This window comes from Elephantulus edwardii, unplaced genomic scaffold (assembly GCF_000299155.1).
Source record: "Elephantulus edwardii isolate Elephantulus edwardi_28Jun2011 unplaced genomic scaffold, EleEdw1.0 scaffold00216, whole genome shotgun sequence".
Lineage (NCBI taxonomy): Eukaryota > Metazoa > Chordata > Mammalia > Macroscelidea > Macroscelididae > Elephantulus > Elephantulus edwardii.
In genome coordinates, this window is record NW_006399966.1 from 1215597 (window position 1) to 1240911 (window position 25315).

At 37.5% G+C, this 25315-nt stretch overlaps 1 protein-coding gene and 1 pseudogene across 2 annotated transcripts in view; one reads left to right on the top strand and one right to left on the bottom strand.

Annotated features, from left to right (window-relative positions):
• The window catches only part of TLK2 (tousled-like kinase 2), a 150737-nt gene that overhangs the window by 61488 nt on the left and 63934 nt on the right, over window positions 1–25315 (bottom strand). Inside the window, exons 4-7 of one of the 2 annotated variants that reach the window (XM_006897800.1) lie at window positions 24964–25033; window positions 23992–24035; window positions 23144–23239; window positions 10106–10273 (exon numbers count right to left, since the gene is read on the bottom strand). In XM_006897800.1, coding sequence (XP_006897862.1) covers window positions 10106–10273; window positions 23144–23239; window positions 23992–24035; window positions 24964–25033 — 378 coding nt within the window. The remainder of the gene's footprint in view (window positions 1–10105; window positions 10274–23143; window positions 23240–23991; window positions 24036–24963; window positions 25034–25315) is intronic. The other variant, XM_006897801.1, reaches the window with a different exon arrangement.
• LOC102851769 lies at window positions 12769–14117 on the top strand (annotated as a pseudogene).

A 25315-nucleotide genomic window follows, 5' to 3' on the forward strand; every position in this document is an offset into this window, starting at 1 on the left:
GTAGAGAGAATAGTGCAACAATGAATGAATGGAAACCCAAAATCTCTGTAAATGTTTATGAAAATTAATAAAATATAATTATAGAAAAAAAATTTTTGTCTTCTTGACATTAAGATGCAATCCATACTGAAGGCTGTATTCTTTGATCTTCTGCAACAAGTGCTTCAAGTCCTCCTCATTTTCAGTAAGCAAAGTTGTGTCATCTATATAAAGCAGGTTATTAATGAGTTTTCCTCCAGTCTTGGTGTCACATTCTTCAAAAGAGTCGAGCATATCAAATAATTTGCTCAGCATACAGACTGAATAGTTATGCAGCAAGAACACAACCTTGTTGCACTCTCAATTCTAAACCATGTGGTGTTCCTTTGCTCTGTTCACACAACAGACTCTTGGTTTAGGTGTAAGTTTTGCAGGAGTAAAATTAAGTGCTCTGTGATTCCCATTCTTCTCAATGTCAGACAAGATTTTATGATTCAAAATGTCAAATGCTTTTGGATAGTCAATAAAGCACAAATAAACATTCTTCTGGTATTCTTTACTTTCAGCCAGGATCATCTGATATCAGCAATGATATGTATCTCTGGTGCCATGGCCACTTCTAAATGCTGCTTGAACTTCTGGCAGTTCCCTATCTATGTACTAGTCATTTTTTAACGACCTTCAAAAGTATTTTGCTTGTATGTGATATTAATAATGTTCAATAGTTTCCACATTCTGACTGCCTTTCTTGACAATGGAATAAATGTGGAGCTCTTCCAATCCACTGGTCAGAGAGCAGCCAAATTTCCTGGCATAGACTGGTGTATCTGTTAATTGAAATAAGTCAATTGATATCCCATCGATAACTGTGGTTTTATTTTTTTGCCAATGCTTTCAGTGTAGCTTAAACTTCTTTATTACCAGCTGGCTCTTGCTCATATAATACTTCCTGAAATTTTTCAGTGTAATTCTTTTTGGTACAGTGATTCTGTGTATTCCCTCTATCTTCTTTTTATTTCTGCATGTTTTCCCTTTGTTTTGGCTTCCTGATATGCTAGTGTAGTTTTCAGAATCTCTTCTGACATCCATTTCAGTTTTTCTTTCTCTTCTGTTTCTGTAATCATCTTTTACTCTCTTCAAGGACGGTATATTTGATATCATCCCACAACTCATCTGAGTTGTCAATCATGGTACTCAATGCTTCAAACATATTCTGAAGATGATTTTTAATTCAAATGAAACATATTCAAGATCATATCTTGGTTCTTGCAGATTTGCTTTTTTCTTTGGCCTCAATTTGAACTTACCTATGAGTAATTGATATTTTCACCCACAGACTGCCAGTGACCTAGATTTGACTGCTGACACTGAACTTTTCCAATGATTCCACAGATGTAGTCAACCTGATTCTTGCAGCCCATTAGGTGAGTTCCATGTGTAAAGATGCCACCTGTGATTTTTTTTTGCAAAAAAAGGTATTTTTTTTTAATGAATAAATCATTGAAAAGAAAAAATGTGATCATTCTATTTCCAGCCTCATTTCTGTCACCAATCCATACCTTCCAACTTATTTCTCCTTCACTGTTCCCAACTTTTGCATTCTAGTAACCAATTATCTTTAATGCATCTTGATTGCACGTTCAGTCAATTTTGGACTACAAGATTTGATAAATATTTTCATATTCACAATTTCTAGTTTTCCAACATTCAAGCTATGTACATTCCTTGTTTCAATTATTAAAGGATATTTGTCATTCTTTTTCCTCATTTAGACTGACTTCCAATCTGGGCTTTACCACTTATACTGTAACTACCTGTGTTCCTCTACTGTTCACAGGATTTTCAGAAGCGAATTATTTAAGAAGTGGATAGCCAGTCTTGCTTTCTAGTCTATTTTAATCTGGGATCTCTACTAAAAATCTGTCTACCCTGTGGCATCTGATACACTAGTGGTACAGCTTTTAGTAACATAACGACCCACAAGTTATCTCAGAACAGCAAACTGATAGACAAGCGCTGTACCAATTAATCTTCTCTCCAAATAAAACAAACTGACAATTTAGTTTGTACTTCTAAAATCAGGCTTCAAACCAGAATGAGATATTTTACTCAGCATAATGTCTCAACCAACTTATAATCACTAAGACTCCTGGCACCAAGGGGAAAAAATCCAGGTGACCAGGATAATTACCACTATTTAACTACAACTATCACTCAATCAAAACCAACTCACTGATTGACTTAGGATTTTTCTTTTCAGTAAGTCAAATGAAGTAACTGGATTTTATATGCACACCGAAGTTTATTGCAGCTTTGTTCACAATAGCAAAGAGTTGGAAACAAACTAAGTGTCCACCAACAAACTGACAGAGATGATCTGGTATATTCACAAAATGCAATATTATTCGAAATGGGTGACCCTGGAGGACATTATGCTGAGTGAAATATGTCAGTACAAAAGGACAAATACTGCATAGTGCCACTGTTGTAAAACGGGACTGACATTAGGGTTGGGGTGAGACTGAGAAAAACTGAATAAATTATGTATACTGCACTGAAACAGATGAGAGAGAGAACTGTTTGAAAACGATATATGATTGGGTATTATGGTTATGACAGGAGTCCAGAATGAAGGCTGCATAGTGGAGGGGGCGGGGAAGAAGGGGAGATAGAATATATACCTATTTTTCACTTACTTTTCAAAGAGAAGAGTGAACTGGGGAACTGGGAGGGAGGGGTGGGCGGGGAGAAAAATGCAACAATGAATGAATGGAAATCCAAAATGTCCATAAACATCCATTAAAATTAATAAAGGAACAAAAAGTTAAGAGACTGCTGAAAAGTCCATCACATGATGAACTGATAGAAAAAATGTGTTATATACAGATAGTGAAATAGTACTCTTTCATAAATTAGGGCAATGAAATCCTGACACATGCCAAGATATGGATAAACCACAAAGATACTAAACCTGAAAGCAAAGCTACTGTTTTATAGCTGACTCAAACTACTGGGTTTCTGAAGCTGCATTCTTCTTTTATTGTGATTTGAGTAAAAGTTTACATATAATTTTTCATTTATCATTCATACACATTTTGTTTTATAACACTAATGAATGTAGTTAATTACAATGATCAACTCCTTATTGTATATTGCCTTTCCCTTCACCCAATTTGTCTTTTACTAATTTATTAAATTTCACTTCCCCTCCCTCCCTTCTCATCCTGCAAGTATTCCCACAAACATGTGTAAATCTTTCCTTAGCTTTTTATAATAGTGATCTTATAAAATATTTATCCTTTTTTTACTGATTTAAGTCTCTCAGCATAATTTCCCCTAGATTTATGTATGTCAGATAGTGTTTCACAAATTCTCTATTCTGTAAGGTCACATAACACTCCACTAAATGAACATACCCTAGTTTCTTTAACCACCCGTCTGCTGATGGACACTTGGGGATTTTTTTTCCATCTCTTTGCTACAGTAAATAATGCTGCAATAAACATTGGTATGCATGTATCAGTTTGTGTCACAGCTCTTATTTCTTTAGGATACATATCTAGTAGTATTTCTAGATCAAATGGTATTTTTACTTTCAACTGTTAAGCAGTAGACTGCTTTCCACAGTGGCTGCACCATTTTACATTCCCAACAGTGTAAAAGTTCCAATTACTCCATATCTTCACCAGCATTTTGTGCCTGCTGTTGTACCGAACTTTGTGACTGTTAGCTGGAGTGAAATGGTATCTCATTGTTCACTGTTGTTTTAATTTGCTTCATCCAGTAGGCCTGGGATCTACTAATGCCATGCTAAGGGACTACATGAAAAATCTGTGCCTATATCCCCAGGTTCATGGTGCCTCAACTGTTAACGTAATGCCCAGCTAGTCTGTTGGAATCTCCTCTGGCTCCCTTTCTTCTCACTGCTGCTCCAGAACCAGAGGAAGCATAACTGGACAGTTAATGAAAGAAAGGACCAGAAGGCTAGTGAGATGCAGACTGAAGAGTTCTACCTAGCAAAATATTTCCAATATGTCCAGTTCTTCTCTAGGGATGTGTGAAATTTATTACATCCTCACAATTGGGCCAATGAAAAAATATTTCTCCATGATAAACAGAGAAAAAGTATCTGATTTCATTTTACTTGGGTTCATAATATCCACAGAAAGAACAGCCAGTCAATTGTTGCACTGGACAGGTAGCAAGAAAATGACCTCTTTAAAGTGCTGACAAGCAAGGATGTCTCGCTGAGGATTAAAGTAAGCCTTCCCCCCAACCACCCCGCTTCCATGGCATTTTCAATATGCAAATGCAAACTGAGCAATGAATAGGAAAGAATTAAGATGAACTGAAAATAGGGAAGAGTGAGGATAAACTTAAGTCTTTGAACTGTTGTGTTAATGAAGAATATTAACTAGATTATAAACTTGCAGAAGATCAAACAAATTCATCTTGCAGGAAGTACAGCTGGAACGCTCCTTAGAAAGAAGGATGGTGAGACTTCATCTCTCATACTTTGGACATGTTACAAAGGGAGATCAGTCCCTGGAGAGACATTACACTTGGTCAATGTTAGCAGATGTTTAACGTGATGGGTTGACAGAGTAGCTGCAAACATGAGGTTAAGCACAAGCATTGCAGCAATTGTGAGGGTGTGGGATCTGACAGTGTTTCATTCAGCTGTGGCTGTGCATGTGGCTACTATGAGTCTGAGCTGACCCGACAGCACCTAACAATGAAAACAGTATAATCTACAGTATGTAAGCCTTTGGATGTTGTCTGAACAGATGTTAAATGGCACATACTGCATTGCTGTTCAGTAGACTGTTGAAAATGGCTTGGAAAATGGCACTGCCTTGCATTATGGTTGGGTGAGACTCTATGCTAATCGTATGAAGGAGGTAAATAGCACTCTTTGCGTGGGAGCACACAACTAAAGTATGCAGATCATTAACAAAGGAACTTGTCAGCTTGGTCATCCTGCCAGTCTTAAAGTGAGCAGGTTCAGAGGTAGGAAATGGGACTCTCATCACCACCAAAAAAAAAAAAGGGAGAGTGCATCACATGTTGCACTAGGGAGATTCCTGTGGGGGATGGACTGGGCTCTAGATGAGAGTAGAAGTAGCTGAAGGGGTAGAGAAATAGAGACCTACATAGGACAGACCTGAAAAGAGCCAAGCTTAGGGAAGTCTAGTGGTGAGGAAAGGAGGAGGACATAATTGGCAGGAATAAAAGAGCTGTGTAACACTGACCCAGAGTTGAGAGGCTAAAGGTCAGTAGACTTTCAAACATGCCTTTTGAAAAGCTATCCGAAGTGAATCTCGGTTCCTACTTGAAATGTAACTAGGTAATAAATCCTGTAATTGTGAGTATTGCCTGTGAGTTCTATGTGGCCACTGCAACAAACCAGTGAACCCTGTGGGAGCCCTTGGTAGTATGGTTGGTGTTAAAAGTAACAGAGAAAGGTGAGAGATCATGGGAAATATCTGACCTTATTGAACTTAGTTTTGCGCCACAGATGATGCTAATGGGCATCCCCTGTGGATTAGAGCAAGTCAGATTCAACTGGTGCAACACTTGGCTACACTGTTTTTCCTGAACATCAAACTCATCTTTCAAAATGGGGAGCGGATAGAGCTTGTCTAAAGTTGATTAATAAAATATGAACCATCAATAATGGTTACCTCTCTGAGGTGTGAAATATATTTTACTCTTTTTAATCTTCAAGTGTTTTGTAGGCCTTGTGTGTGTGTGCGCGTGTGTATTACTTCTATAATTAAAAATATATATTTATGTTTTAAAATCAAATTTCCTATGTAAACATGATGGTTATGAATAGATTAAAAATGGTTCAGTAATTGTCATCACAAATAAGCATCATTAATAGAATGCATAGCAACCAAATCTGGTGTCTGTGGTATTTTGAACAGAGGAGGAAATAGGATCAATATGTTGCTATTGTTATGTGCCATCAAATTGCTTACAACTCACAGCGACCCTATGTACAACAGCCCTAAAGGCTGCTCTATCTTGAGCAGACTTCATTGTCTCTGACACACTGAGTCATTCCATCTCACAGAGGGTCTTCCTCTCTTGCACTGTCCCTCTACCCTTCCAAGCATGACGCCCCTCTCCAAGGCTGGTCCCTGCTTCTAACATGCCCAGAGTATATCAGATGGAGCTTCAGAATCCTTGACTCCAAGAAGTAACCCAATTTCATCCTCTCCAAGATGAAACTGTTCTCCTGGCAGTCTATGGTTTAAAACTCTTCTCCAGCACAACTTAAAGGTATCAGTTCTTCTTCTGTCATCCTTAGTCACTGTCTAGCTTTCTAATGCATAGCAAGTAACTAAAAAGACCAATCAGGCATATCTTCGTCTTCAGACTGACAACACTGCTTTTTAGTCCTGTAGAGAGGTCCCTGACTGCGGATTTTCCCAATGCAATTTGTCTTTTGATTTCCTGGCTGCTGGTACCAAGACTGTTGATTGTGGAGCCAAGCAATGTTAATAATCTCTTTACGGTCTATCATAATGCTACCAATTGGCCTAGTGGTGAGAGTCTTTGTTTTCTTGATGTTGAGATTCAATCCACATTAAAAGCTGCAGTCCTTGACAAGCAGCAAAAGCCTCAAGTCCTCCTAAGTTCCAAAGGTTGTGTCATCTGCATAATGCAGGCTGTTTTTGAGTCTTCCTCCAATCCTGATGCCACATTTTTGAGTCAAAATCAACTCATCCACAGTGGGTCTGAGTTTTTCTACTTTTTGGGGGGGGCAGGGTTTGGGTATTTTATTTTTTTTAGACAACAAACAGCTGTGTCACACTGACTTCACCACTTTGAATGTGTTCTGCTCTCCAGATTCCTGTTCATAATCTAATTTACTTTTAGGGGAAGTGCCAAATTGCCTTCCAGAGTGATTATACCATTTTACAATCCCACCAACAATGTACAAGAGTTCTTATCCCACCACATCCTCTCCAGCATTTATTCCTTGCTATCCTATTAAACTTTGCCACTGCAAAAAACAAACAAACAAACAAAAAAAACCTTTGCCACTGCAACTGAAGTGAGTTGGGGCCTAAATTCTTGATATGGTTCTATTTCTATGCAGTTCTAGCCAGGATATAGCTGAACATAGAAATTCCATGTGGCCCAGATATTCCACTGCTTGGAATATAACCCGAGAAAATGGGAACTCAGGTACAAATGGAGACTTGTACATCAATGTTCCTAGCAGTGTTATTCACCATCACAAGAACATGGAAACAGCTCAGATGTCCAATTACAACTGAATCAATTGAGAAATTATGGTAGATTCACACAATGGAATACTACACAGCACACAGGAGCAAGGATTACATAAATTACTGTCTAACTTGGGAGGGACTGGAGAGCATTATGCTTAATGAACTAACTCAGTCCTGTAAGGACAAAATACTGTATTAAACCATTATTGTCAAATGAGTATGAAGTTCCAAAGGGGTGGTGGTGGAAGCAGAGGGGTGCGGATGGGTGGGGAAGAGGAGATAATCATAGGGTTGTACAATTTGATAGGGGTGATATGAAGGAAATGGGAAAGATGCATTGTGAAAATCCATATATTCAGACTTTGTATATAAACCACTATTTTTTTAAAAAAAAGGGGGAATTTAGGCCTTTGGTCGTAAAACACCCCATGCTCTTTCTTCACAGATGATCATCTTCTGTCTCTATGCAATTTCTCCCCTATGTGAGAAAAACAAGGCTACACATTTGTATCACCTCTAACAGCTTGAAGAATAGTATGGCTGCCTTTCATAAGCATTCAACACAACTTCATTTCCACTGCTTTTATGAAAGATTTACATCAGGGAAAATTAAGCTCATGCTGATCAAAGTCTTACGTATTTAACTACATTATCTACCATACTGAAAAACCATTAAAAAATGTGTGAAATGAGCAAAGGGAAAGGGAACTCCCCTCAAGTGAAAAAGGATTATGCTTTTCAGGTAATAAAGAAACAAAACAACAAATAACCCACTGATTATCTAAGGTTTGACCTGAGAAAGGTAGGCAGAAGATGAAAATGGAACAAAATTTAGTGAAAAAGAAGCACGCACACATACGTACAAGAGCACATAGGTGGCACAAACGGTTAACACTGAGCTATTAATCTAAAGGTTGGAAATTCAAAAGCACCATCGAAGACAGGTTGGCCTCAGGTTCTCTAAAGTCAGTCTTCAAAATCCCATGGAGTTAGGGAGCTCTGGTGGCCTCGTAGCAAGAAGCTGCACTGCATTCCCAGAGGTATGTGGTTCAAATCCACTAGATGCTTTCTTTCCTGGAGAAAGAGGGGTAATCTCCTCCTGTACCAGTAAAATCCAATTAGACGGTACATAGACAAAGTTATTTTAAAAAAAATTCCACAGAGTTGTTCTCCATCACCCATGAGTCAGAATCCACTGGACAGCAAATACCTGACAATAGGGGAGCATGTACATGCAAGTGTACACTGACTGAATTCTCTAAAAACTATTCTGCACTGTCAGATCCACCCATTGTCAGATTCACAGTTAACTGATGAACTTGTTGTTTGTTGTTTAATGCTGACGAGTCGTAGACGACTCACAGGGACCCTATGAACGAACAGCCTGAGCACTGTTCGTACATACAGTATCCGGAGGCAACTTATCCATTTTGAAATTATGTTGTATTTCCTCAGCTTCTCAAGGTTAAATTTTTACTATCTCCACATAAGAAATTTCATTACTCTTTCAATGAGTAAAAAGTTGCTGAAAGTTTTACAAGTTATGTACTTTTTTTAATTAAAAAAAGTAAAGCTAAGTGAGCTCTGGTGGCCTTGTGGCAAGAAGCTGCACTGCAATCCCAAAGGCATGTGGTTCAAATCCACCAGATGCTCTGCTGGAGAAGGGGGGGCAATCTCTTCCTATACCAGTCCGATTCAATGGTATATACACAAAAAAGAATAAAACTTTTATTAAAAAATTTAAATAAAAGTAAAGCTAACTATAAAAAAAGTATGTGAAAATTCCATCATGATTACATATTCTTTCTTTTCTGAAGACAATTCACCGTTTTTATGAGTTCATACTCCCCAGCTTTTAGTTACAAGTTCAGCACTTAACCATGACATATCACCAGTCAGGACAAGCGTTCCGTTCTGTTGTTATTATGTGCCATCTAGTCACCTGAAACTCACAGCAACCCTATGTACAACAGCTCTGAATTCTGCCCTATCTTGAGTCATTCTCACGACTCCAATACACCTACTCCATTACCCTAGTTACTGTATAAATCCATCTCATCCAGGGTCGTCTTCTCCTGCGCTGTCCCTCTACCTTTCAAGTATAATGTCCTTCTCCAAAAACTGGTCCCTCCTGGAGATGTGCCCAAAGTATGCGAGATGGAGCTTCAAAATCCTTGCCTCCAAGGAGAAACCTGGTTTCATCCTCTCCAAGACAGATCTGTTTGTTCTCCTGGAGGTCCACAATATGTTCAATACTCTTTTCCAGCACAATAACTCATAAATTTTTCTATTATCCATAACTGTCCAGCTCTCTGACGGATAGCAAGTAAATGCAAAGACTTGCCCTGGATCAGGAACATCACAGTCTCTAGACTGACATAATTAATTGCTCTTTAGCACTTTGGAGAGGTCTCTGACAGCATACTTCCCCAATGCAATTCATCTTCTGATTTCCTGACTGCTGATGCCAAGAGTGTTGACTGTGGAACTGAGCAAGCCTTCTATCATGATGCTGTCAACTGGCCCAGTGGTGAGAATTTAATTTCTGCCTGCACACTAAAATTTTACTTTTTACCTGACTGCTGGAGTTAAAAGATTTTAGTTCTAACTGCGTTAGTATTTTGGTTTTAGTTGGAGTTGATGTACATCAAATCTTCGTTATCTTTGCCAATCTAAGATTTCCTTTCTAACGAATGCTCAGACTTAGACAAAGCTGTCTCTCTTTGAGTAGCTTGAACCAAGGAGAATGAGTAAAAGCACAATCCCTTCAGAAGTGATGAAGAATGGGAAGTCCTTTCTCCACAAAATAATTACTCCATATTACCAAGGAGCCCCAGGGCAACGACAAATATCTCCATCAACTCAGCCTCAGTACTCACGGAAACAAAAGTGAAGCAAAGGCCAGCACCCCTGTGTGCCAGCTGCTCCGTGTCAAGCCGAGGTTTTGCGAGCATCACTGACATCAGGGCTGGCAAAGCAGACTGTTCCTCCGATGCCTCCTTGGCTATGCTGCCATCTAAACCGTAGAGGGGCTGCTCTACTCGACGCTAGAAAAGAGTAAAGAGAAAACAAATTACAAACAAAAGAGAAGCTGAGAATTGCCAAAACATGTAAGCAATTAAATCATGCGTTATTAAATGTAAGACAAATGATTTTTTTAAAAAAAACAAGAACTCTCTGAAAACAATTACGGAAAACAACCAATCCATAAACCTAGGTTAATACTGTACTCAATCTCTGCAAATTCCTTTTTAATGTTTCCATAATTACATAACTCTAAATTTGCAAATTACTTTATAGAGTTCAACTAATCAACTTCACTATACATTCAAACCTACACAGGAAATGTCATTTCCATCTTGTACGTAACTGAAGACATTTAATCCATGACTTTAATGGCTTACTTCCATATCATTTGTTTTCCACAACTTAGATATGAAAAGCTTAAAAAACCAGGTTTCCTGTTGTTGGGAGGTGCCATCAAATCAACAACCCTTTAGAGTGACCCTTGCCCTATCCTGTGTCATCCTCACAATCTCCACCATTTCCCAAGTCAATTGTTATAGTCACTGTGTCAATCCATCCCATTTAGGTGAAAAGATTCTACAGTGGACTAAAATATAATTATAATGATAATTTAAAAAACTACAATTTGCAATCTGCACACCTTTGTCCAAATACTTAAATTTAATTTAATATTAGCAAATTTATAAATTTTTTATTACTGTTGGTGGTGGTGTATATCAGAAGGAAAAAAATTATGATTCTTTCCAATGATAATAAGGAAGATTTGCACATTGCTAGGCAATCTGAAAAACTAGAAGCATTTTCTTTTAATACAGCAGAGTTGGTTTGTTGTGTTGTGGGTTTTTTTTCTTTTTTTCAGAAATCAGTGCAAATATTATAATTAACAGTACAATACCCTTTAAAGTTATTAATCAGATGAAGATACCATATTAACTTTATCATTCAACAGTTTTTATAGAAGTTTTAGCAAGCTAATAAGCAAAAAATATTGAGCGATATTTACTGGAAAAAGTATAGTAAAAGTGTCATTTTGGGATGATATAATTATTCACAAAGGAAACCAAACAAATAAATTGGAAAAACATACAGCCAGACTTAAGAATTCAGGAAGATGGTCAAATACAAGGTACATAAAAGTTAATACCTTTCATATATACCAGTAAATAAATATAATTTGTCTGAACATGTAACAAAGGGGGAAAAGAAGATTTAAAATAGTAAAAAAAGACATAAAATATTTGGGAATATATTTATGCACACATGGAAAAACTTATGCTTTACCAAAGAATCTGAAAAGAAAAAAAAAAAAAGAGAGACCTAGACTGAACGGTGAGAGCATGTTCCTGGACCCAAGGTGGTAAAGATATCAACTTTCTCAAAAAACCTATTATTGTTGTGTGTTGTTAAGTCGGAGCCAACTCACAGCTGACCCTCCTCGGAGTTTTCAAAGGCAGTAAACGGCACAGGAGGAAACTTCCCATTCCCATCCCCCATTCCCCACCTCTGCCACTCCAAGAACATCTGGTGCATTTCAACTGTGTGCCTTTGGTAATGCAGTGTATTGTCTTGCCACCAGGCCTTAAGAGCTCTCTAAAACCTCAAAGGGGCTTTATTTATATTTAAAAAGATTTGTGTGTGTTTCATTTTCTCTCTCATTCTTTAGTAGTTTGGGGAGGAAACATCACAAATTCTTTATGAGGTTCACATGTCAAAATAATCAAAACCAGTCACATCATATAGCAAGTATCATGGAAACCTGATCAACTATTAACACTGTTTATAAAGCTACACTGTTTAATACAGTACAATATTGTCATAAACTAAAAGAAAAAGAAAAAATAAACACCTTAAAACACATAGCTGACCCTCTAGCTCCAGTGGTTTTTCAGACTGTAAAAAGCAGGGGAAGAGAATACCTATCTTTCTCCAGTGGAGTAACTGGTAGTTGGCCTTTGGATTGGCAGCACAACTCTTTATCCACTAGGCCTCAGGTATAGGAACAGGCAAATCCGTTAAGGGCACAAACAGATTCACTCCAGAAACAAGTGTATGCCCTCATGAACATATAATTTGCAACGGAAGTACATTCCAAATTAGTAGGAATTTATTAAAATATTACAGAACACAACTACTAGAAATTAGACAAAGGTAGATTCCTAATAAAAATGACAAGACAATTACATAAACAAATGTTTTTATAAACATTTTTTTGTGGTAAGAAACATTTAAAATATGACATTAAAAACATAAACCACAGAACCCAGGGTGTTGGTCTGGGCGCGCAGGCAGGAGTTTCCACAGTGATGTTCTGCCTCTGGTGTAACTATCAAGTTCACTGTGTTCCACTCTTTTGGTATTCAGGCTGGATGAGCAAGGTGCTGGATGTGAAGAGTGGAACACAGAATCACTGAATCAGAGGAAAATGAATAACTGCCAGAACATCTCAACAATGGATTTTTACTATCATCTGAAAAGCCTCAGTAAGCTGATTTGACACCTGACCTGTCCAGTCTTCATGATGTTGGGTCCTGAGGGACATGTAGGATTGGTGGTCAAGGTACGTGGCTTGCTGTATGCTTGTTCTATAGAAGATATGCAGAATTTTCTGTATGAATATAAAATTCATGATGATAGGGCTGGTGTTCATTTCATCTATACACAAGAAGACAAGCAGGGTGGTAAAGCTTTTGTTGAACGCGAATCAGATGATGATGTAAAAATGGCCCTGAAGAAAGACGGAAAAAGCATGGGCACCTCTATATTGAGGTATTCAAGTCCCATAGAAATGGATTGGGTATTGAAGCTCAGGGGTCCAAATGGTGCCAACACTGCCAGTGATGGTTTTCTGTGCCTTCGAGGACTCTCATTTGGATACACAAAAGAAGAAATTGTTCAGTTCTTCTCAGGATTAGAAATCATGCCGAATGGGATCACTTTGCCAGTGGAACCCGAGGGCAAGATTACAGGGGAAGCTTTTGTGCAGTGTGCTTCACAGGAATTAGCTGAGAAGGCTCTAGGGAAGCACAAGCAAGGAATAGGGCACAGGTATATAGAAGTGTTCAAGAGCAGTCAGGAAGAAGTGAGATCATACTCTGATCCCCCTCGAAGTTCATGTCTGTGCAATGTGACCCGGTCCCTTTGACAGGCCTGGCACTGCCTGGAGATAACTGGCATTGTCAAAGAAACAGGCTTTGACAGGATGAGGGTATATAGCACAGGTTATGGGAGCTGTGTGGAGTATAGTGGCCTCAGTGACAGCTATGGTTTCACCATTCATCGGTTTGGAAGAGATCTCAGTTACTGTCTGTCAGTGAGTGGAGACAGCGAGTTAGCTGTCCAGAGCACAACTAGACACTATGTCCCCACGAGGAGGCTTCTGTACAAAGCAACTGAGAATGACATTTATAACTTCTCTCTCTCAACCCCAAGAGTGCATACTGAGACTGGCCGGCATAGAAGAGTGACGGGAAAAGCAGATGTTGAGTTTGCCACTCATGAAGAAGCCGTGGCCTCCATGTCAAAAGACAGCGCCAACATGCAGCACAGAAACATAGAGCTCTTCTTAAATTCAACCCTAGGGGCCAGCAGTGGGGCTTACAGATGATGCAGGGCACCGGGGGGTGGGTGGGTGTGTGTGTGTGTGTGTGTGTGTGTGTGTGTGTCTCTCTCTCTCTCTCAACGCAGTACTGGCCTTGTTTGTGTGTGTGTGTGTGTGTGTGTGTGTGTGTGTGTGTCTTTCTCTCTCTCTCTCAATGCAGTACTGGCCTTGAGAGCCATCCGGTCAGTGGCTGTTATGGGGCTGATGGCAGCAGTCATCATCAGAACAGCATGAGTGGATACGACTCGTTTTCTAGAAGCATTTGAGTTAACGTGAAATTTTCACAGACAGCCACAAAGCAGTGGAAAGCATTTATAATTTAGAGGAAGCTGTGGGACCCATTTTGCACCATGAGTTTGTGAAATCTATATTCAAAAAATTGTCTCTTCAGTGTTTTCTCATTCAAACTTTTTTCTAGCATGTGATAAAGATATTAACTATAAAAAACTATTTTCAGCTTTTCTTAATTAACATTTTGGTAGTACATTTCAGAGTGACATCTGAATTAAAGTAGTTTAAAGTATTTAAAGTATGTTAAATGTGGTTCTTTGGCACCATGTTACAGCAAACACATTTGAGAGACATGCTTTTTTTGAAAACTTGAAGGTGCTAGATCCATAATCCAAAGCGAAGTATTTCTCATGTTTGTTCATTCTAGTCTATTTTCATTCAAAATCTTAGGTTTTAAGCTTCTGAAAGTTAATTTTGAAAACTGAGACACAATACTAATAATGTAGGAATTGTTGAGGCCCTTTTGGGTATATTCTACTAAGTGAAACTTATTAACTAATTTTTTTTTCCTTAGAGATTTTTTTTTCATAATCAAAGAAAAATACATATAAACCATACAGGAATGTTTAAGAATGACACAAAATCCTAGAAGGAAAGATCACGGATACATTTAACTAATTTAAACTTACTTCAACATAAAGTTAAAAGACAAAATTGTAACCAGGGAAAAATTTTATATTATAAATGGCAATTAATAAGAAAAGATAAAATATTCCAAGGGGGAGTGGGGAAGAACTGAACAACAAACATTAAAAAGAAAATTCAAAAGACCAGTAAACCATATGAAGAAAAAATGTTTACTATCTCTAATAAGGTATGCCATAAGATATTCTTCCCTAACTACACTAGGAAATGACAGGGTGATCTCAGCAGGGTCTACAGAAATTGGCACGTTCAGCTTTTAGCAACTTATGACACTATTATAAATATGACAAACCTATTCGTTGACTTGGGAATTACAGTGAAGGAATTTACCCCAAGGTAGGAAAAAAAGGCAGAATCATAACTGTGTATAAGAATATGTATTACGAGTTACAGTATAACAAAAGAGATGAGGACGTTTAATATATACACAAACACCTGCCCGTAAAAACAGTAGTTTTCTGGGAGAAATTTTCTATTTTCCCATTTCAAGATGCTGTACTTTCATACACAGGTATCCTTTCAGCAGAAAAAGTATTCAATATTTTCATTTAGAAAATAAATGTAAAATTAAATTTACCAAAATGACTCGACAAAGTATTTACTTACATATTCAGTAGAGTACTTGTCAAGACCATTATTCCCACCCCACTAAATAGTTCCAATTCTGTCGCCAAAACACTTGTAATATCCATTCAAAGAGTATTCTCATTTCTTGAAATAATGTTATCTATGAAGCCAAAATTAAATCAGGAGAACAATGTTACCATATAAAAAAGTATTATTCCGCCATCTAGTCAATAAACAGCCCTTGCAAAGGGCTGAAAGATGTAAAACTATTTCTGCAAGTATAGCAAGTTATTTGAACCATCTTTAGAAAACAATGATAAATGAATGTATTAGTGGACAATAGAGACCTAATAGGGCAAAACCATAAGGAACACAGTATGTTGTTTTATGCCATCAAATCACTTCTGACTTTTATCCTGTAAAAGAAGAACAATCTCATAAATAGGGTTTCTTTTTTTTATTATTATTATTAAATTTTATTAGTTTTAATGAACACTTACAGGGATTGTGGGTTTTCATTCCTTCATTGCTGCACCATTCTCTCTACCCTCCTCCCCAGTTTGTTCTTCTTCCCCGCCATCCGAATGTCTGTTTTAATTGTCCAGTTGCCACAGTGCTTGTCAAAGTCAGTTCTGATTAATCTCCTTTGTCGGTGTGTCCTTTGCCATTCCCTATCACTCCTCCCTGAGAGAGACTTCACCCTGATTCATAAGGAAAAGGGGATGGCGTATTCTCTTAGCTACTTCCTGATAAATAGGGTTTCTAATGTCCTCTCTACAGAAGCAGGTGCTCACATCTTTTTCTGCAAAGCAGCTGGTGGGTCTCCTGGACCTTTCAGTTAGCAGCTAAATATAAAACCACTGTGCTGCCAGGACTCCCACAGAAGCAGATTACCAGATCTTTTCTCCTGCAGAGGGAGCTCTCGTGGCATACCAATTGTGCTGCTCCTAATACACAAAGGTGGTGCATCTCAGGCTACTTGAAATCAGCAGCCATTCCCAAGGAGAAAGATGGACAATCAAGTCCCACACAATTTATAGGCTTCAAGAGCTCATTGGACAGTCAGTTAGGAGTCAGTTTCAACTCAATAGCAATGCATTAAGAGCTGAGTTTCTCCTGTAGAGCTATTGCGGATTAGCAGCAAATGTTTAACAACTGTATTTTTGTACAGAGGTTCCTTCATAAGAACACACAAGTTGCATTTGTCCTAGGATGCCTACAAATATTAAAGTTCCATATCCAAGGCACCGTGGAACCAAAGGGATAGTGACAGGTCCACAAAAGATGGGAAAGGTTTAAGCTGGGCTTCCAAAGAACTGCACACTAAAGAAAGGAATAAATTAAAACATTTTTTCCTCCACTCCTAAGAGACTACAAAAACTGTTTCAGTAGTGAGGGGAGAGGGGACGGCTGCTCCCTCAGAAATGTACAATAAATCAATACTATCTGGGTAGTTCAAAGAAACAAAATATTAAATTACTAAAATTTGGTAATTTAATGTCATTCTAGAGTGGTAAAATCTCTAGGCATTTGACAGAGGCAAACAAGAGTTCTCCCTGGAGATACAGATCTTCATCCAAAGTCTCAGAGAAACCCTGCAGATAATTTTTCAAGAATAATAAACCAGCACAACACCAAAGACAGTGAAGTACAGAGAATACTTAACATTTTGATCAATGATTCTATAGAAAAAGCCTGATCAAAAGGAGAGGAAATGCAGAAAATATTTTCAAATTTTCATGAACTCTTAAGACTTTCTGGATCAATGGAGGATGGATGAATTCCTAAAACTTCTACCCTGAGACAATCTTTAAACTTTAAGCCAAAAATATGCCCTGAAGTTTTCTAAGTGTAACTAATGAACTGGGACTTATGAGGGCCTAGTTAGTAAGAAGTTGTGCTGCCCACCCGAAGGCAGGTGATTCAAATCCACCAGGTGCATCTCAGGAGAAAGATGGATAATCCTTATGCGTGATTCACAGCCTCTAAAAACCTGCTGGAGAATCAGTTATGACTTTGTTCCAGCTTTGTTTTTAAAGGAGTAAACAGAGAGAGCTCTTAAAAGCACAATGCTCAAAGTGAACCATCTTTACTGATGCTGCAGCTATTAGAAGTCCCCAAGTCAATTCCAACTCATAAGAACCCTGTGTGCAACAGAGTAAGATGTTACAAGGTCCTAGACCTTTTCACAATCATGGGTGTTTCCTTTTTTAAACTATTCCAAGGACCCAACAAATTTCAAGCTAAGCAGTTTACTGGCCGATTACCATTTGCTGTTTACTAACTCACTTGCTCCAAGAAAATGGATTTTCTCTTTTTGTAAAGATTTATAGCTTAGCAAACCCAGAGAAGTGTTGGTTTGAGCTAGAATAGACTTAGGGCAGTGGCTTAGTAAACAATCAACAGTTTAGCTTAACTAATTTATTTAAAAAACATAAGCAAGAATTGTGAGGATGGTGCAAGACTGGGCAGGATTTTATTCTACTGTACAAAGGATTGCTATGAGTTAGAATTGACTTGATGACAGCTAACAACAGTTAGCCTTAACAATATGCTCTTTTAAGGACTATATCTTTGAGATCAAAAGGAGGATGAGAATATTTGTACAGCTAGAAGAATGCGATAAATGCCATTAACCTGCACATGTGGAAAATGTCAAATTGGTGTACATTTTACTGTTCTCAACAACAAAATCAGTAAAAATTAAAAGGAAAAAATGGTAAACCATTAAAAAAACCAAAGTCTTGTTCAAGAACCAGAAGAAATTAGACAGCAGCAATAAATTCACAAATCCCCTTAGATACCAGAATTAACAAAGAGATTTTTAAATAAATAGGATTACTAGGGGGCTCTGACGCTCTAGTCCATAGAGAGTTGTGCTGCTAACTCAGAGGCTATGTCTACTGATGGTTCCAATTGTGCACTGGCTTCATGAGAAGATGGGCAATCTCCTCTCACACAGTTTGCAGTTTCGAGAAATTCATGGGAGGGTCAGCCATAAATCCAGTGGAGAGTCAACGATGAGTTTATCTGACTCAGTAGCATTGAGTTTCTAATTATGTGGTTCAGAAAACACAGAACAAGGGCTAACATATGAAAAAGCACAATACTGCAACCAACACTGAAGAATGTAATTAGGTTAACAGTAAATGAGATGTAACTACACAGAGAATTTTGGAACTTAAAGTAGAACAACACAAAGCAGACATCATATTTGAAAAAATCAATACTTCCTAATGATTCAGCATTGGTGAAAGAGTCTAACACACCTATTTCAAGGGCCCAACAAATTTTAAACAGGAGAAATAAAAAGACACTTCATAGTGAAACTACAGGTTACCACAGGGAAAGAGTTTAAATGCAGCCAGGGGGAAAGTGCAAATGTTTTCAAAGAAAGAAGTAAATAAAAGCTGATTTCCCAGAGAGTCACAATAGGATCCCCAAGATGGTAATGATATACATCACTGTGTTAAAAATAATGCTTTTAGGTAAGCAATATAGGCACAAAATACACAAAGCAAAAAATTAATAGAGATGCATGACAAAACAGACAACTCTCACAATTATAACGTAAAAGATTTATACATACCTCTCTTAGAGATCAATAGACTCAAAAGTCAAAAATCAAAAAAGATATAAACATCGTGATTAATATTGACAAGGCTAAACAACTCCTTAGCGATACAATAAACAGTCAACTTATAAGGAAAAGCAAATGATGATCACAGAAATAAGAACAGGCCATCTCTGGAGATGACGGAAGGACCCACACTACAGGAGAGCACAGAGATTCCTAAGGTGTCAGAAATCACCCAAGCAGTGATTACACAGCCATTAACTTTCCAACAGTTTTCTTGGAAAAAAATTACTTTGTGAAGGATCACAGAATAAATATTTTAGGCTCTAAAGGTTACATATTATCTGTCTTATGCCTTTGCTTTTTTTTTTTTAACCCTTTAAAAATCTGAAAATAATTTTCAGCTCTTTTTTATGTTTTATGTACTTTTTTGGTAGCTTGTTATTTTTAACAATGAATTGTAGTGTATCACTGAGTTGGAATAGACCCAGAGCTGACGTTCCAGCAGATTTTCAGAGGCAGTTAATTGCACTAGAGGAGACTGCCCATCTTTCTCCTGTAGAGTAACCGGTAGATTCAAACCGCATGCCTTTGGTCTGGCAGCACAACTCCTTTCCACTAAGCCACCAGAACTCCCTATTTAACAACTGAAACATAAATTAATCAATTAAAGTAATAAAGGCTAAAGTATTTTTTTCACCAATCTTCTCTTTTAACTATCAGTTTTGTGCATTCAACTATGTAACAGAGACTGAGCCTTGGTAGGCTTAACTGAGTTTAGCAGTAAGCAGTGTGAACCCACGAGTCACTCTGAATGTTAAGACTTGGAGATGTGCTCCTGTAAATACACAGCCTAGGAAATCCTCTGAAGCAGTGCTATTCTATCACACTGGGTCACTATGGGTTACCATCAACCCACAGACATACAGTAACAATTACTAACAACTAAAGCTATTACTTCCAAATCAAGAGGGGGAAATAACATAAAATAACTACACTGTTATGTGTTAAGTAAGGGTTCTGGTGGCACAGAATATTAAGTGCTGGGCTCCTAATCAAGAGGATGACAATTTTAAACCACTGGCCATGTGCAGAAGGAAGATAAAACCGTAACTTCCCATAAAGACATTATGTACAGTCTCAGGCCCTGATGGCAGGTCACCGTGAGGCAGGTCCACTTAATGGCAGCACGTGTGGACTGGTTTGTGTGGTTTCTTGTTTATGATAGAAGGGAGGCTCATATTAAGTAGTAACAGAAGGAAGTGCCAATAAACAAATCAAAGCCTTTGCTCTCATGGGATTCATTCTGATGAGAGAACAATGAATAAATTACATAATTAAACATAAAATATTAAATTACAATTGTGTTCAAACTATACCACAACAACGATAAAGAATTATCTACTAGACAAAACATGGTACTCTCCTAAAACTAAAGCTGAACAAAAGAAGCTAGAGATACAAGAATACATTCTGCTTGATTCTTTTCCTATAAAGAAAAACAAACTTATCTATGCTGTCAGAAGCAGGACAGTGGTGATTCCTTTGGAGGTTAAGGTGGGGGAGATAGAGAAGTGTTTACTGACAAGAAGGGAACACAAAGACTTTCTGGGGAGCTGGAACTACTTTGTTTCTTATGCTGATCATCAAGATATGCCGTCTGTAAAAATTCATTAAACTGCAATCCACCAGATGCTCTGCTGGAGAAGGAGGAGCAATATCCTCCTGTACCAGTCAGATCTGATTTGACAGTACTCACACACAAAATAATAATAATAAAAAAATTCATTAAACTGCATATTCTTCATGTAGAAACAGGAATCAGTAAAAAGTGCTAAATATATATATACATAAATTTTAAAATATGTATGACAAGGAGTAATCAGTAAGAAAAATGAGGCAAGTTTAGGGACAAAATGACAAAGTGATGTTATTAGAAAGGTGGCCAGGAAAGAGAGATCACTGATAATTCTTTAGCAATACCCTCATGACGAGACTTAGTCATAAGGCTTTTGGGGTGCTCCTGGATAAGGGAATAACATGTACAGAGCTTTAAATGAAAAAAGTGCTTTGCAATGGGGAACTGTTAAGGGGCTCAGTGTGGTTGTATGGCAAGGAAGGGGCAAGAAGGGCAAGGGGGGGAAGGAAGAAAAGGGGGAAAGGGAGGAGAGGGAGAAGAATGAGGAGAGGCAGGGTAAAGAGGGAGGAAGGGAGGAGGAAGAGGAGGAGAGAGAATAAAGGAGGAAAAGGGACCGGGGAGCAGGAAAAGATGTGAGTCAGGTGGAGAGCACAATGAGAGATTGGATAGGGGAATCTAGCTGATAGAAGGCATGGATAAAGGAAGCTACTGAAGGGTTCTGAGCAGAGGAGTACAAAAATCTTCCTTTAGAGTTTAACAGAACAACTCTAGGTACTATAATTAGAAAAGGTGGGATGAGGGCAGAAATTTAGAGACCACTTTGCAGGCAAATGGAGAAAAAGAACTGAAAAGTGATCAGACGCTGATATATTTTAAGGGGAGAACAAGTTAAATTTATTTATGGGTTAGACTTGTATCTTAGATTTACAGGTTTGTATCTTAGGTTTATAGCCTAAAAAACAAGATAGAGCACACTGTTATTTACTTAAACAGGGCAGATTACAAAAAGCCTGTTACTGTTATTTTGGGAAGTGAATCGAGATCAAGAATTCTGTTTCTGACATATTAAAGTTCAACCTGTTTATTAGGGAAAGGTCAAGAAGTAAGCTGGAAATAAAATTATCAGGAAGACTGGTGCTCAGCAGATGAGCCAGCAACTTCTTTCAGATGGCGTATAGATACAAGTAGTTTGGTAGATCTGGGGCAAAAGCATGTACCCATGCTCTCTTTTTATTGCTTCTATTTTCTCAGTAAAACAGAGTAACACCATCAGTTGAGAAGTAGAGGGGAAGAGATACTGTTGGGAGGTCTGCAGACAACAAAAGGATGAAATGGTCATCAATGGTCAATAAACAACAAAGACAACAGACAACATGGGTAAATTCTGTAAAATACAGCTTGTCCTAGAATCTGTTTGCTTGTTTATATAACGTATGTTCATTTCATAAAAAGCACACCCGGTAGACGAACACAATTCAACTTTAAAAAGAAAAATTCAGATATCAGGCAATTCTAACATTTTAAAACACAGTAAGAATGACAAAACTATAGCAAAAAATCTTTAATTTGATTAGGTTTTCCTAAGTGATTTAAAAAATTAAAATCACACGAATGAATGCATTATTTTTGAGATAGAAGAAGAGAAAGAAATGTATTTTTTTTAAGAAATGTATTTTTAAATACTTTTTTAAAAATTACAAAAGTATAAATTCTTTATAGAAAGAACAATAAAATCCAATTCTAAGGCCGAAAAAATAACTTTGCTAAATGCAAATAGAGGATAAAAACCATCCCCACCTACTTTGTCCCCCAAGCTCTCACTGCAATTAGTGCCTTCCTTCCTATCAACAAATTCTCCAAAGGCACCTGGGCAAATTAACACAAAATCCTACATTTGCCAGTTCAAGGTTTCTTACCCTCAGTGCTACAGACATTTTGGACTAGATAATTTTGTCAAGTTGTCTTTCTACTCATTTCAAGATGTTCAACAACATCTCTGGCATCTCTGCCCAATACATGTGTATGGGATCTGTATTTCCCTCCTTCATTTATGACAATCATAATTACTATGGACATTACAAAATATCCCTGTGGAAGTAAAACTGCCTCTTATAAAGAAACACTAAGCCATGTTTGTAAGACCTTCAGCTCTCACTTACAGGCTGGAAACAAACCTATCTCAAATTCTTTACTGTTAAAGCACAGAGCATCTCTGGGGATAATTCAAATGCCACAAGCTGAAGGGGGGTGGGGGAAATGTTGTTAAAGGACAAAAAAGCCTGGCAAGGATAAAAACCTAAGGTTTGAACTGGAAACGACTTCCTTGACAGAAAGCTGAGGTACAGTCTTATAAACAATTTAGTATTGCAATAATAAAAGTAGTGCTTTATAAAAAGATAAATTTTTTTATCTAAATTTGAATCTAAGTCAAGAATTCAGTTAATACAAGGAATTTTCTTCCTAATGCCTCATCTCTCATGGGTAATTAATGAAGAAGAATTATGCTTGAGCGTTCCTGGACTCTCTGGCTCCTACACATGACAGGTGTCGAATCTCTCCAGGTGAGTGCTTACCGGTAAGGGATTGGATAAGGAATGCTGCGGTGAGGATCGTGCAACTGGTGGAACACTTCTGCCAGGGCTGGTTCCTGGCCCGCTTCCCCCAGCAAACTGGCCAACAGGGAAAAATGGATATGAATAATTCAAAACAGTACTATGCTTTAGATAAGGAGAGTAAAAGATTAATACACAAACAGGTCTTAATTATATATTGCCCCTTAAATTAATACATCTTATTGTAGGGAGAATATACCACATAAGTAAAATTTTGCTACCTTTGTAAGATTTTTAAGAAAGAGATCCGGCAGAAATGTACCAAGGTAAAAAGAAAATATGGCTAAAAGGCTGAACACATGGTTTTGAAAGAACATGAGAGAAGAATGTTTTCTTTTCTCCAAATACACCAAGCAGGAATACAGTGGTACAGTGGATGGTAAGTACCTTCTTTAGAAACCACTAATGATGGTCAACAAGCTCATTATGTGTTTCACAGAACTCAAGGGAAGAGGACAAAAAGATGACTCCAAGTCATTCCATTTCAATCTTTATAAGACACAAAACCCAGTCTAGCCAAGAGAAAAATCCCCTCATTTGTGAATTCTTATATCATCACAGACAAGACACATATTAAACAGTTTTAATTTAGGAAGTCAGCAGTAGTTTCCTCTTAATGAGAGATGGGACAGAATTAGGTTGATGAAAACAGGAAAGGAGGGGAGGAGAGTACACAGTTAAAATACCACTTTCTAAAGCTTTCCATGAACTCAAGAATTTAGAGGCTTTTTTGTTTGGTTTGGTTATAAACCGCTGTGTTTTTCTGGTGGGTTGTTTTTTGTTTTTTTTTTCTCAAAAATTTAACTTACCTCAAAGTAATCACTAATTTTATGTCCCCTAGGAGTGCCTTTTCCTGAAAATGAAATCAAAGTAAGTAGAGTTTTTCCAGTGAATACAAATTATCATTCACTACAATGCACTATGTATTCAATAACTGTGTATGTTACAATCAACTCAAATGACAGAATCACCTCTTAACAAAAGAGCCAAAATACTTGTACCCTAACAAGAGACAATTTCTTCTCTGTAGTAACAGAATGACTAAGCAGTGAAAGGGAACTTTCATTCCTTTAACATTCAATAATCTTTTCTTTTTTACATACACCAACAAAACATAGGCCATAACTATGAGCTCAAATAAATCTACAGTCCAAGCATCCAATCCTAAATAACATCTAAGACAAAGGAAAGCTCAAAACAAACTCATCAGAATTGAAGGGTTTATTCCTTTTCAAGTAAAATATGTCCTGTTAAGAAAGAAAATATGCAAACAGACTGGGACTTCCATTTCTTGGAATGGGAGGTGGGAGCCAAATTATTATATAGAAATATTTGGCATTTTAACTATTCCATTGAGAAATTATTTTAGAGTATTTCAATGTTCAACTAAATAACTGTGATGGAAGAACAGATGGTGGAACGAACAACAATGTAAATGAAACCGTTAATGGCAGCCCATTATTAACAAATCTCTGCTTTAAAGTAAGACACAGTAAAACTCTACTGCAAGCTCTTTTCTATACATGTCTCGTCTGAAGAAAAAGCTGTGACAAGAAAATCATTAACTTACTGAGGGAAAACAAGAATCCCCAAAGAACTGACACTGTTTCGTCAGGTGTATATCAAATGGCACGTCTGTAACAAACATCCTGATATTCCCTTATGCTACACAAATCTCCTTGGTTAGGAATCCCTGTATGCAAACTAATTATTTAGCGGGACTGAGAAAACTCTAAACGCATGAGAATTTTTTATTTTTATTGGCATGCAATTATCACTACCTTGGCTACTTTCATAAGGTTCAGCTTTTCTTTTCCGGTTGCGCTGATCATTCTGCTTTTTCTCAGGAGTCTGTGAAATACCATATACATCACAATTAGCAATCTGGTATATCTATCACATTATGAAAAAGGGGAGATCATGTACAAAACATTTATGTATAACAAGATAACAAGATATAAATGGTATAGACAAGTATAGTAATGGAAAAGGTACAGGGTTTGGTACCAAAGCACCTACACAATTCTGGGCATGTGGCTTAAAATATCAGTGCCTCAATTTTCTAACCTGTAATTCACAGTAACTGCAAACCCCAAATTAAGTATTTATAATGCCCAAATTGTTTGTGTGTAT